This window comes from Octopus bimaculoides, chromosome 29 (assembly GCF_046866305.1).
Source record: "Octopus bimaculoides isolate indiv1 chromosome 29, ASM4686630v1, whole genome shotgun sequence".
Taxonomy (NCBI): domain Eukaryota; kingdom Metazoa; phylum Mollusca; class Cephalopoda; order Octopoda; family Octopodidae; genus Octopus; species Octopus bimaculoides.
Window position 1 is genome coordinate 5,559,870 of NC_142956.1, and position 17,913 is coordinate 5,577,782.

The 17,913-nt window shown below is 34.9% G+C and overlaps 1 protein-coding gene across 1 annotated transcript in view; it reads right to left on the minus strand.

Annotated features, from left to right (window-relative positions):
* The window catches only part of LOC149130311 (adhesion G protein-coupled receptor G6-like), a 564,593-nt gene that overhangs the window by 534,633 nt on the left and 12,047 nt on the right, over positions 1 to 17,913 (minus strand). The window contains exons 6-8 of the mRNA XM_089345351.1: positions 17,046 to 17,203; positions 15,764 to 15,875; positions 15,301 to 15,452 (exon numbers count right to left, since the gene is read on the minus strand). Of these exons, the coding sequence (XP_089201477.1) occupies positions 15,301 to 15,452; positions 15,764 to 15,875; positions 17,046 to 17,203 (422 nt within the window). The remainder of the gene's footprint in view (positions 1 to 15,300; positions 15,453 to 15,763; positions 15,876 to 17,045; positions 17,204 to 17,913) is intronic.

The following is a 17,913-nucleotide window of genomic DNA, read 5'->3' on the forward strand; positions in this document are numbered from 1 at the left end:
GGACATCGGTGAATAAGTCTGGCATGTCTACATAAAACTCGTTGAGTAGACCAGAATGCGATGTACACCTTGTACAGTCTCGACAGTTATTATCGGCTTTTGGTAGTATTCCGCATAAGCCACCGAGAGACGTGGTAGACCATCAAGTTAGGAACAATATATCACTGCCGTTTCCGTCTGTATGATGTAATATTAGCATGGAAAGAAAAACTTAATTTGCTATTGATGAAATATGGTCTATACTATGAAATAATTAAATTGAAAAATGTACGTCATTTTGTCTTATTTTTGTATATTACTTACATCCATATTTTTGAAAGCTGTGTGCCAAAAGATATTTAGTCTTATTGAATTAAATGCTGGAGCAGATGAGATCACAGACACTCAGAAAGTAAAGAAAACATTATCAGTGTGTAGCTACCAGGAATCAGAAGGTAGCTCCTTCATTATTCTGCAATAGTCATCTTTTAAATAAGAGTAGCAATACTAGTTTTGAAGACCAGATAAAATTAGATAATAAAACACATAAATACTTACCCTTGTTCACTTCTGACGTAATTGTTAGTGCTGTTAATTGACAGAGTAATTATGACAATGACAGCTGGAAGACCTGACAATAATAGTTACAAAATGAATAAATATATGTAAAGTTAATGAATTTTTAAAATCATAAATATATCACATTTGAATCATTGTAGTTGATTATGTTTTTCCTCAAAGAAATCAATATTTTATTTCGTAAAACGAACAGGTCACTCTGATATTTGCTCCTTTGGTTTCTAGAAATACTTTCGACTAACATAGAACTTCGATTCTATCAACTATGTGTTTCAGTGAATAAGAAAGAAATTAAAAATATACTGGACGTTCTGGAGAATGGTGTAAAGACTGAACTACATGGAAGACAACAAAAAATCACTCTCATTAACTTCTTTGCAAATTACCTGGTGCCTTAGGTGAAAGTGCAAAAGAGTAAGTGTTGTAGTTTTAGACATTAACGCAACTGTGTGTTTAAAAGATGAACTCATTGGATCGTTGATCGTTGATGACGGCAGAGGGATTTTTGTAGTCATGCGTTTTTGAAGAGAGTAAATATATGATGGTTATACATAAAATGTCTTCAATTATAAGCTCAAAATTGTTTCTAAATATTGTACGATTGATAATGATGGAGAAGATTGCGGACATAGAGCACCACCCTAGGTGCTCAACAGTCATGCTTGTCCATACGTTCTATAACATTAGAAGAGAAGAATGGAGGAAAGTAAACTGAACCCCTACTGGGTAACTCCCACGTAAATAATTCCGAAAGACATGATTTAAAATGTTTAGTTCAGCACTTAGTGTTCAAAGCCCATGAAAGTTTATTCTTTCGCCATTTTTGATTCAATGAAATCAGTGAGTGAACGTTTTCCCATCAACTAATTCTCAAGTAAAAAAACTTTAACACAGCGTGTGTGTGAAATAGATAGATAGAGAGAAAGGGAGAGAGAGAGAGAGAGAGAGAGTTAAAGGAGAGAAAGAACATATGTGTGTGCGTGTGAGAGTGTGACGAAATGAGTGAGAGGTTGACAGAAAAGTGTTATACATACCCAAGACCACAATTGAACACTTTTTAATAAAAGATGACTGATATGTATTGAACACAAGAACCACGCCTAGATAAACATGAATTGCTTCTGCAGCCATCCACATGAAAGATGTTAAAAGGAAGTAGTGTAACAGAGCAGCTACTGCCTACAAAAACAACAAAGTTAATGATATGTAACACAGACTCAAGGCATTGAATATATATTATTTTTCAGAGATGTCAGGCCTTAATTGATATTTTATATTACTCACCCCAGAGGGATAAATATTAAAACAGACCTTACTGAAATTTCAACAGAAAATTCAAAAACGTCATTCAATATAAAAGGGAATATCGTTTCGAGTTTTTACCAATTCAGCATATTACCACTAGTACTACTACTACTACTACTACTACTACTACTACTACTACTACTACTACTACTACTACTACTACTACTACTACCACTAGTACTACTACTACTACTACTACTACTACTTCTACTACTACTACTACTACTACTACTACTACTACTACTACTACTACAACTATTACTACTACTACTACTACTACTACTACTACTACTACTAATAATAATAATAATAATAATAATGATGATGATGCTGATGATGATGATGATGATGATGATGGTGATGATGATGATGTTGATGATGATGATAATAATAATAACAACAATAATAATAATAATAATAATAATGATGATGATGATGATGATGCTGATGATAATGATGATGATGATGATAATAATGATAATAACAACAATAATAATAATAATAATAATAATAATAATAATAATAATAATAATAATAATAATAATAATAATAATAATAATGATGATAATGATGATGATGATGATAATAATGATAACGATAATAATAATAATGATAATAATAACTATGACTATCTGAAGAGGGAAATATGAAGGTCGTGGTCAATGAAGAGAGTAGACGTGATACCAATAGTAATTGGTGCAGTTGGAAGTATCAGCATTTAACTACCAACATGTCTGAAAAAGATCGGTCCAAGTGTGAATGTAGAACACCTACAAAATATCACCCTTTCTTGGAACTGCAAGAATTTTTCTCAAGGTTCGTGTAGCATGACGAACGAGTAAACTGCTGGCTGCAGCGGATAGCTAACACTGCCATCATACTCAGCGAAATAAACTGTCTGTTTTCATTGTTGATCTCGAAATGTGAGAGTGTAATTCGAGCACAGGATGTAAAAACAGACGAAATGCTGCTAAGCCTTTTTTTCCGGCGGGCTAACCATTCCGTGACAAGTTGAGCAAGTTTGAGAGAGAGAAGGAGGCTAGTCTATACCATCGATCTCAATTCTCGATTGTTACATTAATCTATCGACTCCGGAGGGAAGACAGGGTTCAACATTAACTTTCATCCCTTTTGGGCATCGATACACGAAAGTACCAATCAAGTATGAAGAACGATGGCATCGACTCATTAGCCTCTTCCTAAAAATGCCTGATTAGATGAGTAGATAGAATAAAATTCAAAGAATGTTGATCAGGAAACTAGCATAGACATATGGAGTGAGCTAGACATTTTATATAAAGGTGAGAGGAGGTTTGGAAGACGTTTTACAAAAAGACAATTGCAAAAATACGAATTAAAAATTGATTATTCATTACTTGGTATTTCCGATCATAAAATTCAAAGAATGTTGAACAGAAAGCTAGTATAGACGTGTGGGGAGAGCAAAACATTTTATATAAAGGCAGGGAGAGGCGCGAAAAATATCTTACAAAAATACACGAATTAAAAATTGATCACTCATTACTTGCTATTTCTGATCATAAAGTCTGATGTTATCATCTGACAATTAATCATGGGCAAATGAGAACAGGTTCTCCGTCGGTTACGACAATGAGGGGTTTTTTTCGTTTCGATTAACCTTTTTGATACCAACCCGCCTGGAACCGCTTCTTGCTCTGTAGTACAAATGTCTTATTTTCAAAAAGTTTTCAGTTAAAATCTTTATTATATTTAAAATCAATTCAAAGAAACATCTCAAAAGAAATATGATAACAAAAGGGTTAACGGATTAGGTGATCCTAACATCATCGTGCAAGTGGCTGAGAACTCCACCGATACGTGTACATTTAACGTAGCTGTCAAGAAAATTCATCGTAATACAGAATGTGACGAAGCTGGCCCCATTAAAGTACAAGTAGCATTCATTTATTTCTAGTTGTGTGGATTCCAGTAACGTGAATTAAAGTGCCTGCTCCAAGGTATCGAACTCAGGACCTTTGCCTCGATGGTGCGTCGAAAGCACTTAGCCACGTACTCACACTGGTCAAATGAAAGAATGCAAGTACGAACAATGGAAGCATTAAATATAATATTTATAGAATTATTAGAATAATTTGGAAACAGCTACAACATGGACTTTTACTGGATGAAATTTATCTAAGGTACTAGACTTTTTTTCATAAATTTTATATAAAACAAAATATGTGCTGGTTTAAATGTGTTTTCACTTACCTTACAAACAGCTGTTAGTTTTGTACTATACTCTTGGAATCCAACAAGAAAGATTAAATAAGTGGCAGATAAAGAAATGCACAAGTTTACTAAAATCTTTGATGCCATTAATTTCCATACATTTCTGAATTAATAAAAAAAACAAATAATAATATTGCATTTAATTAATACAAACCTAAAAGAATTTGCACAATGCACAAACAGTTAATTACAACTGTGTGTATCGGTGATGATCATTCGAAATATAAATTATATGTGAAATATGTATTTAGAATTTGTATATATACATAGCGTATAATAGCTGTGTATAATAGTCTGCATGAGATATAAAACATTATGTGTATTGTTTATTGGGTAGATTTTGTTGTTTATTATAGTTGTTCTTTATAGCCAAAGAGTGGAGGTGCAATGACCCAGTGGTTAGGGAAGCGGACTCGCGGTCATAGGATCGCGGTTTCGATTCCCAGACCGAGCGTTGTGAGTGTTTATTGAGCGAAATCACCTAAAGCTCCACGAGGCTCCGGCAGGGGATGGTGGCGAACCCTGCTGTACTCTTCCACCACAACTTTCTCTCACTCTTTCTTCCTGTTTCTGCTGTGCCTGTAATTCAAAGGGGCCAGCCTTGTCACACTGTGTCACGCCGTATATGGGTACACGTGTCTGTGGAGTGCTCAGCCACTTGCACGTTAATTTCATGAGCAGGCTGTTCCGTTGATCGGATCAACTGGAACCTTCGACGTCGTAATGGACGGAGTGCCAACAATATCCGTGATAATCATTCGAAATATAAATTATATGTGAAATATGTATTTCGAATTTGTATATATACATGGCGTATAATAGCTGTGTATAAAAGTCTGTATGAGATATAAAACATTATGTGTATTGTTTATTGTGCTGACTGGGTAGGTTTTGTTGTTTATGATAGTAGTTCTTTATAGTCAAAGAACAAGTCAGATATCTGTACATGTTACATTAAACGTAGGATGTGACGCTGCACACGCATGTACGCACGTAATATACGTTGTTGGTACATTAGTAGCAATGCTATACTATATTTGTAGGTTTCCTTCTATAGTTGTAGTTTTCTTCGAACTGTGTTTTCAAGATGTTTCAAACTTGAATACATTTCACTGTCGAATCTGTTACATGTGGAGATGGGCGAGAATTTATTGCTGGTGGCAGCGGTTTGCTTATAGACACACCTGGCGTATTGGTTTCATGTTCGTAAGATTGTGGTTTCGATTCCTGGAGCAAAACGCTTAAATTCTATTCAGTCTATTCAGCTAGTAAAAATGAGTAATCCTTCGACGGAGCAGTGCCCCGTCCATGGAGAAATATATGGGAAACCGACATAACTCTTTCTATGGAGTAATGTGGACTTAGCAGAACAGACTTCTTCGTACTCTGGTTTCAAGATGTTACTAACTTGAATATGTCCCGCAATTGTTTCTGTCGAATCAATTGTATGTGGCGATATACGAGAATTTAATGACGGTGTCAGTGGCTTGTTTACATTATTTTCGATTTCTCTTATAGCATATTTAGGCCAATTTTCATAATTTTGAGAAAATGGATTAGCCTCACAAAAACAATTAAAGAAATGTACTATATGCTGAAGTTATTTTAACCCGAAGCTCTTTAAGTTGGGGTGAGTTTCGTCCCTGCGATTTATTAAATGCTTCAGATGTGTTAGAGAAGGGACATCACGGGCTTTTTCATGGAACCGAAGTAGATCTTGGTTTAGATACAAAGTCCAGTTGAAATGAGACGTGTCCTTACGTTTTCTTTAACAACTTAGTGTTGTGCACATCAATGTTGTTATTAATATCAGCCATGACGTGAAGACGAAATTCCACAAGGAAAAAGGAATATGTTTTGGAATCTGGTCTGAATAACACTGCTTTGGCGAGGAAAATTATTTCTCTCATTTATAACTGAGGACGTAAACGAGTCACTGATTTAGGTAGGAAGAGTTAGCAAAATCGTAATAGAAAACGTTCAAGAGGGATCTTTAATCGATACTTTACATCCGCACCTCTTTTGCTGACGGCGCCATTTTTTTATGTATGTTTGTATGTATGAATGCCGGTTATGTGTGCTTGATTGTATATATGCGTGTGTATGGATATGTGTGTATGCATGTATGTATATATGTATGTATGTACGTATGTTTGTGTGTGTGTGTGGAGGGATCTGTTTGTCTGTTTGTATACCAGTACGTATGCATACATAGACCACTATGCTGGAAAGACTTAGATTCCTTTTTAAGGTCAGAAAATACTGACCAGCGTAAAGCAAACGCTGCCATTCTACAAATCTCAAGTCTTTCCCACATCATTGGATTACTGTTCAGGTTTGTGAAGAGCGTTGCTGCTACGCATACACTGAAGACCTGCACTACAAATACATATGTACACACAGCACACATATATTCTCGATCACACCCAAAACAAGTTAATCTCTCTTAATAGAAAATATAAACTCACGAACACACTACAACTCGGTCACAGACATACTGTATAGAATGTGTAATGACCGATATAGTAATAACCGTAAAGACTATACTTATCTGAAGGAATTAACTCTCTTTAAACACACAGAACATCTCTCCCTCTCTTTTTCTCATGCCATCCTTAATGTGAATCGCTTACAAAAGCCTGCACTAAAATAACTGCCCAGTCAATAATCCTTCACCAAAGTGACAACATTCTGGAATTCTCTTCACATCCATGATTTTCTGCAGACATCAGTCACGTCATGCTTACCAATATACGAGAGACCCAGAAACTGATGGACCGTATCTCAATGCATTTGAATAGTTCATAAAAGAAAATAGGAATTGAAATGCTCACTTGAAAGAAACATGAATTATTATTGTCAGAATGAGACAGACAAATGATATTCCAGAGCCAATGTTAGAAATAATAGACAAGAGTTCTTTATTCTTTACATCTCCTTCATTCTGGTAGACATTCTGCAATAGAAACAAATAACATATAAATTCCTCCTCTTCTTCCTTTCTTATATACTAGTCATTACTTACATAAATTATGAGTGTTCATAGAGGCGGGCCAATCTGCTATTACATGTTACATGATACTTTAATTTGAATATGAAGCATCGTTATCTTTATAATGTATATAAGCGACGTCTGAGTTCAGGTATACCCTAGCATCAGCGTTTAAATCTTGAGTTCAAATTCACTGAAGGTATATCTTATTATATGTTATCAGTACAACTAATTCAATGAAACCATCCGTTAACTGAGGACCGACGTATGACGTGAAATATACGATGAATAGTTACCTAGATATATTAAAAGTATGAAATTGGAATTATTTTGGTAATAAAAACAATAGAAACGAAAACAGTAATAAAGACAAGTGTGTTGATTCAGTAATATTCCTGAAAACACTGACAGTGAAAGCAAGAACATCGGTGACTTGATTATTTAATCTGCGTCATTGTGGTGTCAGATGATAGTAGAACCAGTATGGAGTGAACTAACATATTGGGAGAGTTCAACTCTTCGCTTAGGCTAAAATATGTATAACATATAGGGGTATGTTTTTTTTTTTCATGTATAGTTAATATCGGATACATGTGCATTATTGACACAAAGTTTCAGGTAAATGAGAGGAGGGATCTTGTAAGAGAATCAAGAAGCGACCAATGATTTTAAAATCTAAGCTGCAAACATTTCTATTGTGCTATGGAGATCTATTGTATATTAAATATCTTTTAGTTCGAATAACATTCTGATAGTTTCAACGCAATAGATATTAAATCCAGGAGAGATGACTGTTTCTGTCCTTCACATCCGTGTTGGAAGAAATCTCACGCATTTTATTGAGGATGGTGACTTGGTGCCCCTAACGGACCCCATCGTGAGTTTAAACTAATAAACAGCAGCCGCAGCAGCAAGAACAACAGTGACTTATTACATTATATCACTGTCATATATCTACTAAAATCTCCACCAACATGAAGTTTAATAGTTATTGAAATTATTTATGCATAGGCACAGTTGCCAATTTACGAGCAATTTACAACATGTCATAATGTTACCAACCATTAGTATAGCAAAACTTGTAAGATGGTAACAGGAACAAAATACTTTCTTCCCAGGTACATAGTCGGATATGTAACAGCCTTTTGTTGACCAATGTTCAGAGGATGCATCCCAATAGACACATTGTGGGTTGGTGGCATTCTGGAAAAAAATTATATTCTGATATTTTAATCAAATAATTAAAATACATATAATGAATCTTTACTAAACTATGTTTATAAATGTTTAATTATTATTGACACTGTGAACGTATATATCTATATATATTCTCCTAATTTATACTGCATCACCACAACAATGAAAGAAGCGATTAGTTCTAGAAATGTTTAATGAACAATTAAATGTCATGATGTTCACAGCTGTAATGTGTTTTACAATAGGTCTACAGGGTCAAGCATGGCATGAAGGTAAACAACAAGAACAAGATAAAGAACAGCAACAACAACAACAACGGTCAACGAAATCTCAAAGAAATTAACTAAATTTAAAATACACAGCGGCAATCAATGAAAGTAATATACATATTAAACCAATATACTAGCGATACTAAAATACAACACAAATAACTGAAAACATGTCCATGACACACATTATAAAGATACAGTTATAATTGTCACTTGCAACAGCTAAAACAACAACAACTACTGCTACAACTACTATTTCTACTATTTGTAACGCCGTGGTTCATGTCTATTTCAGGTCGAAAGAAGTATGATCTTGAAATGAAAAGAAACAACTAGAACAGCAACAGTTATAATAAATAGATAGTTATTACCGGAACTGTTACATGGAGTAATATTCTAATTGGTTCATCAAGATTGGTAACTGGTTCGTGAACGTTAGGAATATTTACAGCAATAATATGGCTGTTAATATTAGTATTTGCTTTGGTACTAGACTTTTTCATTACCTATAAAGAGAAAGCGTTAAATAAACTAATACGATTCATAGAAGTGTTTATCACTACCATGTTAAAGCATGAAACCAGCTTTGTTGTACTTAGACATAATTATTTCAATCAGTACAAAATCTCAGCACAATATATATTAGATGGAAATTCGCAGATGAGGGTTGTCTTTGCTTTAAGAAATGGATAATTTGGTTTTACATCCAAATTGTTAATAATAGAAGTTGCTGCTATGACTGTCTACTTAAGGAGGTCTTTTGGTTATCACCGTCTCCTGTGTTCAAAGTCCTTGGATATTCACCTTGGGACAAGTCATTTCTACAACAACTTCTGGATGACGAGAATATTGTGAGAGGAATTTGGTGGCTGGAACTGTTGAAGGGCACGCTTGAGAATATATATATATATATATATATATATATATATATATATATATATATATATATATATATATATATATATATATATATATATATATAATATATATATGTACAAGATGAGAAGAAGTGAACGTACGGCGCTACATGTACGTATAATTCGATAAAATGGAACAATAACGCAACATACGACAATAAAAACTCGGGCCGATTGACGATACAAAGATGGACAGGAAAAGTAACAAAATGACGAACGGGGAAAACAAGCACGAGTCCTTCGTGGCCTTCTTTCCTCAGTCAAGTTTCCAGATTATCCTTGGCAATTTGACTGAAGAAAGAAGACCACGAAGGACCAGCCCTTGTTTTTTTCTGTCCGTCTTTTTGTTATTTTTCCTGTCCATCCTCATATCGTCTATCTGCCCGGATTTTTATTGTCGTCTGTTGCGTTCTTGCATATAAATGTACCGTGCACACAAGGAGAGGGGCTTATGTTTACATTGGGCAGATGGCTGATTCATTTAAGAATCGTTATCGTAACCATGTTGCCAGCTTTAAGTCAATCAATAAGAGACATTCAACATCTTTGGCGGATTTTATATGGCGCCTGAAGGAGAGTAAAACGAAGCACAACATTGATTGGTCCATAGTTAGACATGCAAAACCATACAATATAATTTCCAGGAGATGCCGTCTCTGCTCCGAGGAATCTCTCAGTCTCCTGTGGGCTAACGAGAGAAGATAATTAATGTAATTTCTGAACGACTATCGAGTTGCCTACACACATATAAATGTACTTTCGCACAATGCAGTGAGAATGAATTTTGAATAACCGTTAACTTAATTTAATTTACTTTAAGATATGGATGACTTAAGTTTACTTTTTTTCCTCCCCATCCTTTTAAACACGAAGTAAATAACTAACTCGCTTTTTGATCATGAGCGCACCAAACCTCGCGTGTGGATGTGCTCACATTTTTGCTGCTGCTTGTATGAGCGTCTGTACTCGTGCCGTGCAGCTTGCCCGAGTGTGTTATACATCCATATCTGTTAACGTTTATATACATATAAACATTAGTAATTGTGTCATATTAGTATTGTTTCTTCCATTATCAAAAATGTATGAATGAATTCAAACAACTTTTAGTTAACCAGAAAAATGAAATATTTCTATTCTTGTATCATACCCTATATAGCTTATCGTCACGCAAACTGATCATGGAAATCCTTGTAAAGTTTGACAGTTCTTCGTCTTTCATATCTTTTAATAAACTCTTTGGTAAAGAAATGAAGTCCATCATGTCATCTACTTGTGAGTTTGAGTCGTTATGTATCTGGTGGAGGAAAATGGAACAAAAATTGAAATTGATACTTAAAAGAAAAACTCTTCTACGACTGAATTTTGTTGACGTCATAAAGATTTTTATAAACTTTTGACAGAACATGAAGTGAAGTAATTATTTCTTGGAATAGTGGTTTTCAAAGCACATGGATAAAGATTTGAAAAATCCTTTGGAAAGGAGTATCCTCACAAGTAGCGCTTGATTTTCCTATTCAAAAATATTTTAAAGTCAATATTTTCCTGTTATTATTTAGAGTATTATGTGCTTCGAGATCCACTGCAAAAAAGGAATTATTACTATTACGCCTGTTATTGTTTTAGTAACTTCTACTTTTTCCACAAATACATTGCTACAACATTACAGTTAACATAACAAATTAAACTCTCATTATCACCCACTGCCACTGCTTCATACACAAGTAATCAGAGAAGTTTCAATGTTAGTCGAGTAATTATTCGTGTATTCAATAGTTTTCTTCTTATTGTCCCAATATTTGACTTATTTGCGGGTACCTAGTGACATGAATACAACAGTATTGTGTACAAGGCTACGGCTATCTCAATCATTTCAACCATTTTCATCATTGGGTAACATTCCCGAAACATTTTGTAACTATGTGCACACATATCAAAGCAGATGAACACACTCACATAGTTAGACATTACACATTAGCATCAACGTTCCTCTTACTATATTGGCTGACAGTCGCATCAAATATATGTTAATAAAAATTAGGACAGCTTGTTCTTTTATTCTGTGCGTAGTTAAGAACATGTTTGAAATTGTGTAAGCAGTGATTTCGAAAGGGGTTCAGTAGCTCAACTATCAAAATTTCTATTGAATTCAATAAACGATTTTTAAAAATTTCAATAACAGATTTCTTTTGTATTCAGAATATTCTCAGCTGTGTGTGTGTGTGTGTGTGTGTGTGTGTGTGTGTGTGTGTGTGTGTGTGTGTGTGTGTGTGTGTGTGTGTGTGTGTGTATGTGTGTATGTGTGTGTATGTGTGTGTGTATTTGTGTGTGTGTGTGTGTGTGTGTGTGTTTGTCTGTGTCTGTGTGCGTGGGTGTGGGTGCGTGTGTGAGAGACAGACAAAGTATTTTATTAGATGCTCATATAAGAATAAAACAATAAACTTGAAGATGCTTGAAAGATCTATTGATAGGTTTTCTTTGTTTGTTTTTCGTCTGCGTGTGTTGGTTTGGTTCGATTGTACTTAGGAGTACAATTTTATTTTAGTTGTATTACTAAAAGCTTTCAGCCATGGAATGTTGTTTTTCGGAAATATGTTGTTTTCGAGAAGGTATTATTTTTGTTTTACTTTGCGGTGCGAGCCTTTGTATATGTTCGGGCGCATGGGAATGAAACTCTGAAAAGGAAGAAAGCGAATCCCCAGAAGAGATGCACACACGCACAAACACCAACACAAGCATATACAAAGAAATCATACACACTCAGGCACACACACAACACGCACACTCACACAGGAGGCAGATCATGTATTTATATAGATTGTTGTTGTTGATGTTGTTGTTGGCACTCCGTCGCTTACGACGTCGAGGGTTCCAGTTCATCCGATCAACGGAACAGTCTACTCATGAAATTAATGTTCAAGTCGCTGAGCACTCCACAGACACATATACCCTTAACATAGTTCTCGGGGATATTCAGCGTCACACAGTGTGACAAGACTGGCCCTTTGAAATACAGGCACAACAAGAAGCAGGAAGAAAGAGTGAGAGAAACTTGTGGTGAAAGAGTACAGCAGGGCTCGCCACCATCCGCTGTCGGAGCCTCATGGAACTTTAAGTGTTTTCGCTCAATAAACACTCACAACGCCGGTTTGGGAATCGAAACCGCGACCCTATGACCTAACCGCTTGGCCATTGCGCCTCCACATTTATATAGATACTTTCCGTTTTTAGGAACAGTTCAAGACCCAAAACTTCACAGTAAAATAGTCATAAAGATGTATGTAAACTATTATTAACTAGATGGTTCCAAATTTTTTTGTGGTTTATATTTGTTCATGTAGTTTCTCTGTGTCAATTTAAGACGGTGAGATGACAGTCTTCAATCTTTACCTTCCATGATCAAATTTCACCGATGTCAACTTTGCCTTTGATTATTTCTGGCTCAGGGAAATAAGTATCACTGAAGTCCTGGGGTCAAATGTAATTGACACTACCCACTCAACAAATTTCAGACATTGTCCTTGTTGTAGGAAAGTTTATTGTGGTAGCGTTATTGCAAAATTATATAATTTGTGTGCTGCGTATATTATTATAATTTGTATTTCAATTGCAATCTCTATCGAGCTTTGTTACATAACTACTTTATGTGACTATAAAACATTATATTTCATCCTAATATATTTTATTAACTTGGCTGTTTAAAAGAAACAGTTAGTAAGAGAGTAGTCAACAGAAAGTATTGTACCTCACTCCTTGCTTTCGTTTCATTGGTTCCAAATGAAACAGCATAGACCAGACCATTGAAAGTGTCTTTCTCCACAGTGGCAACACCAATAGCAAAATTTAAAAGATCAACTGTGACTTGCTGCTCTTCCAGTGGAATTTTTTCTGAGATTTTTTCTAAAATTTCCAGCATTCTGCGAAGAAATGAAGAAAGCAACCTTCAGTTAACAGTGTGTTTCATATATTTAATAAACAATAGGTGTAATTACATTAATTATATTGATTAAAAAAATTTGTTCACGTGACTATTGCTAATACTGATTTCACAACATCGCCACCGGCACCGCAACAACAACCACCACTACCAACACCATCACCACCACCAACAACAACAACAACAGCAAGAATAACAACAAATACTACTACTACTACTACTACTACTACTACTACTACTACTACTACTACGGCTGCCGCTGCTTTCGCTGGCGCTGCTGCTTCCGCCGCTGCTGCTTCCGCCGCTGCTGCTTCCGCCGCTGCTGCTTCCGCCGCTGCTGCTGCTGCCACCACTGCAACCCCTGCCACCGCTGCAGCTCCTACCACCACTGCAGTTGCTACTGCTGCTACTGCACAAACAACAAATGTGATCTTAATTTTACCTGTTGACACTTCTGTCAGACTGTTCTGCCTCAGCCAAAATCTTCTCCGGTGTGTTTATCATATTGTTGATACTAGGAAGAACATTGTTCAGTGTTATATTGACCGACACATTTGATGTCAATGGCACCATTTTCTCAAGTGTGTCTACAGCCAAGTCAATGTCTTCTTCTTTGAAATACACTGATTTCTTTGAAATATTCAGGAGTTTTGTTGAAACCGGCTCAAAATTTTCTGCAACGAAAAGTTTAACAAAACTGTGACTGTAACAGCTGCTTTGAGACAAAATTATGTGGTATCTGGGGAGACAAATCGAAGTTGAGACGAAATATTCGATGCAAATTAAACACAACAATTAATGAATCACTGGGAGTTCATTAACGACTCCAACTGAATGTAGTGCAGACATTGCTAAATGTGTTCAGTTCATCAGTTGTATACTTATTGTTATACATCCTTACTGTCTCCTACTCTGTAGCATTAAATGGAATCGTTTATAGTTCGAGTATGACATACTTGAATGTGGGAGTCATTGACATCCAATGAGCTGTAATGCATCAGCCTTCATAAAGAGTAGTTACTCTGGACGAAATTATTCTTTCAATGACAAAATAAAAAACGGGTCGTAGTTCTAATACTTAATATTGTTCAGTCTTCCTCAAGGCCATATGAAAAAATCTCAGCATTTCAGGCTCATGAAAATATTTTAAATTTTATGGTGTTACAGCAAAGGATTAAAGGGATAAATTGCTCATATTCTATGGTACGCAACTATGTGGGCTGCATCATCGAACATTTACATATTTTACAACCATCAACATAGCGTAATGTATTTACAAAAATATGAACCGACACTATCTCTATCAATTTCTGGTTGGGACGTCGTAATTCGTTACGCAACCATAATATACAACCAAGAACATGAAGAACTTTATAAGTCAATGGTGAGTTCTACCGTGTTAGCAGTGCTATTAAATAACATTCTAAAATTATTTCTACTGAAACTGAAATTAGATTTTTCGTATGCGAAATGTCATAACAAATGATTGCTGGTTCAACTTTCTATATAAAAAAAAAACCTGTAGAGATAACTTTAAAAAGTGATCATCTCTATTGTTTTCTACTTCTTCATTTCCGTGGCCATTCTACAAAAAGTCATTAAAAATTCAAATCTAAATATTAACTTCTGTCATAACCTTTCCGTAACGGTTTCAAATTGATCCACCATTGGAGAACATGAACACATAATCTAAGAGCTCAAAAGAAAAATTACGACGTATTACTACTTGGTAGATAACTTTAATCGTAAACATTTACACATACACACATACAGTTGATCGTAATGAACACTGATACAAAGACATACACATTCCTCTTGATCTGAAACTATTAATAAATCTACTATAAGAGTATTTCGAAACCGTCTTTCACTCACCTTCATCAATGTCTTCATTTGTGATGTTCTTTAGTTGTTGAGTGATCCACTCTGTATCGTTACACTGGGACATGCCCGTAAATGGCGAACACTTTCGTGATGTCCTATATTGATTTGTTGTCAACTCTTGATATGCTACCGTTCTGGAAGAACTGAAAATTTTTTAGCAAATATGTCTCATCGTTTTATTTCATCAATCACACTGGAATGCAAGAACTACGTTGATCTGGTTGTAAATTGTTCTTATAATCTAGTTTGATGTAGTTAGACCAAAGTAAAAATTATGTCACACTGTATATAAAATGAAAGACACCAGTGTTAAATGGTTTGAACTGACGGACATTAATTCTATAATCTTAATCTTTGTAGGTGTTTTATTTAGTTTACTGTGTAGCATTCTCTCACAAAGAGATTAAAGTGAAAACTTCAAAATTTGTGAAGAGAGAAAACAATACAAACGAACCAGTGTCTTGTTGCTGTGTTTGCATGGCATCGAATCGTCGCATTAGTTCCTACTTTTGTCATTGGCCAATTGAATGTACCATTGTAAGTTGATGTGTCTTCATTACAAAACACTGAAAAAGATACAGAATGAAGATATGAGATATTCATGAGAGAAGAACTTAGTGTAATTTATATAATGAAAATACAGGGATATTTGTAAAGGTAAGTGATTAAGTAATTATATTTTAAGCAAATTAGTAGTAGTAGTAGTAGTAGTAGTAGTAGTAGTAGTAGTAGTAGTAGTAGTAGTAGTAGTAGTAGTAGTAGTAGTAGTAGTTATATCATTATAACTTCGGTGATGAAGAAAAACAAAAACGATTAGATATCCACGTTCCAGTCTGGCGGAATGTATAAAGAATGGATACGTTACATTCGAAATTGTCTTAACAGACATAATTAAGAACGATTAAAGCCATGAATTAGGACAGCAAAAGCGAAGAGAGTTATAATAAATGGATTCTAAATATATTTACAAATTTAATCACTGATTTGTTGAATTAATCGCCCTTTCAATATATTGAAAAAGGTAAAAAGAAAAAAAGCGCATCTGGCACAAGTTGCTTCAAACTCCAAATCAAAATGGGAGATAACTAAAGTAACCAGTTGGCACTGAATTTGCAGAATTGTTAGCACGTCTCCCTGGGATCTAGTTTCAAACTCTGCTGAGGTTAACTTTGTCTTTGCTCCTTTCCCGGTCTATAAAAAAAAACAGTATCAGTTCAAGCACTTTTAGTTCTGTATTCAAATCCCACTATGTCATTCCGGTGTGGTAGAATTAATCCATCATCCGGTTTAACAAAGCTGTCTGACAGCTTCAGTGCCACTAATGAAAAAGAACATTCTGATATAAGTATTTGATCTAGGTCTTTAGTTTGGTGACACCTACTTTCCTACCTCTCACCCTCTACGAAGAACCTGTAAAAGGATCATGGAATTGTCACGAATTAATATGTCATTAAGTAAATCTTCTGGAGACATCTGTGATTATGTGTGTCTGCCTTAAGAGACGTCATAAGAAGAGCATTGCTTAATAGTCGTCATCAGAACAGCATTCAGTAATATATAAGACTTAGACGTGTGTATGTTTATCTGTGGGTCATGTTTCAATGGTAACACCTATTTATGACAGCGAATATGACGCCGACAATGATGAAAAGGATGATAATGTGTGATAGCGATAAAAATGTAAATAAATTATAATGGGTGATAGCGATAGAAATGTTAAGAAGCTCACTACTTACTTTCACCTTTTGATTTCACCTTAACTTGGTTTATTCTCAAGTTACGCAATGTTTGGGATGCATTCAGAATTTTGTAAAGTTTTTGCAAAACCTGATCTTTAGTACTTCCAATGAGGGTTGTACAATAAATAGTAAACACCATTGTACTTTTCTCCAAACTGAAACACGATTTTAAAAAAGAAGTTAAAGAAAAATTAGTTTCAGCAACGACAACCAGAATGCTTTCGTACACGTCAGTCTAACTGGTTTTAAAGATGGTGATCTTATCCTCATAAGAGAAATCTAAAGTTCATCGTTATGTAATACGGTCAGCTGATTTGATTTATCCATAATGGACACCAATGTACCAAGACTAATGTGGGTTAAGCCTAATTCCTTTACTTTTAGCGTGGTGGCTATTATTACCTTGTTAATTGCTTGTGTTAATATAATCACCGATATTCCAACTCTAAATCATAAGCGACTGTACCTAAGTTAGAAACCAATACATCAATATATGAATATACATACATACACACATGTATGTATATGTACTATGTATTACAGGTTAACTATGGCTGCCATTTATCATACATAACATTTATGACGTACAATTTATTGCCAACTGATAATATAAACACGAATAGATGATAGGATATAATTAACCAATAAATAATATAAAAAGAAAACGAACAACTGGCTGGATTTGAACTCTGTATTTATTACTTTCCAGAGAATAGTGTTACGGATTACTGAACTGAGCATCTGCAACACATTTTACTTAAATTTGATAGCTCAATTTATTTATTACTATTTTTTTAATTGGGATTTTCTTGGTCGGATGGTAATAGGTTTGGCACTTAATCATAGTGGGAGATGTTACATTATA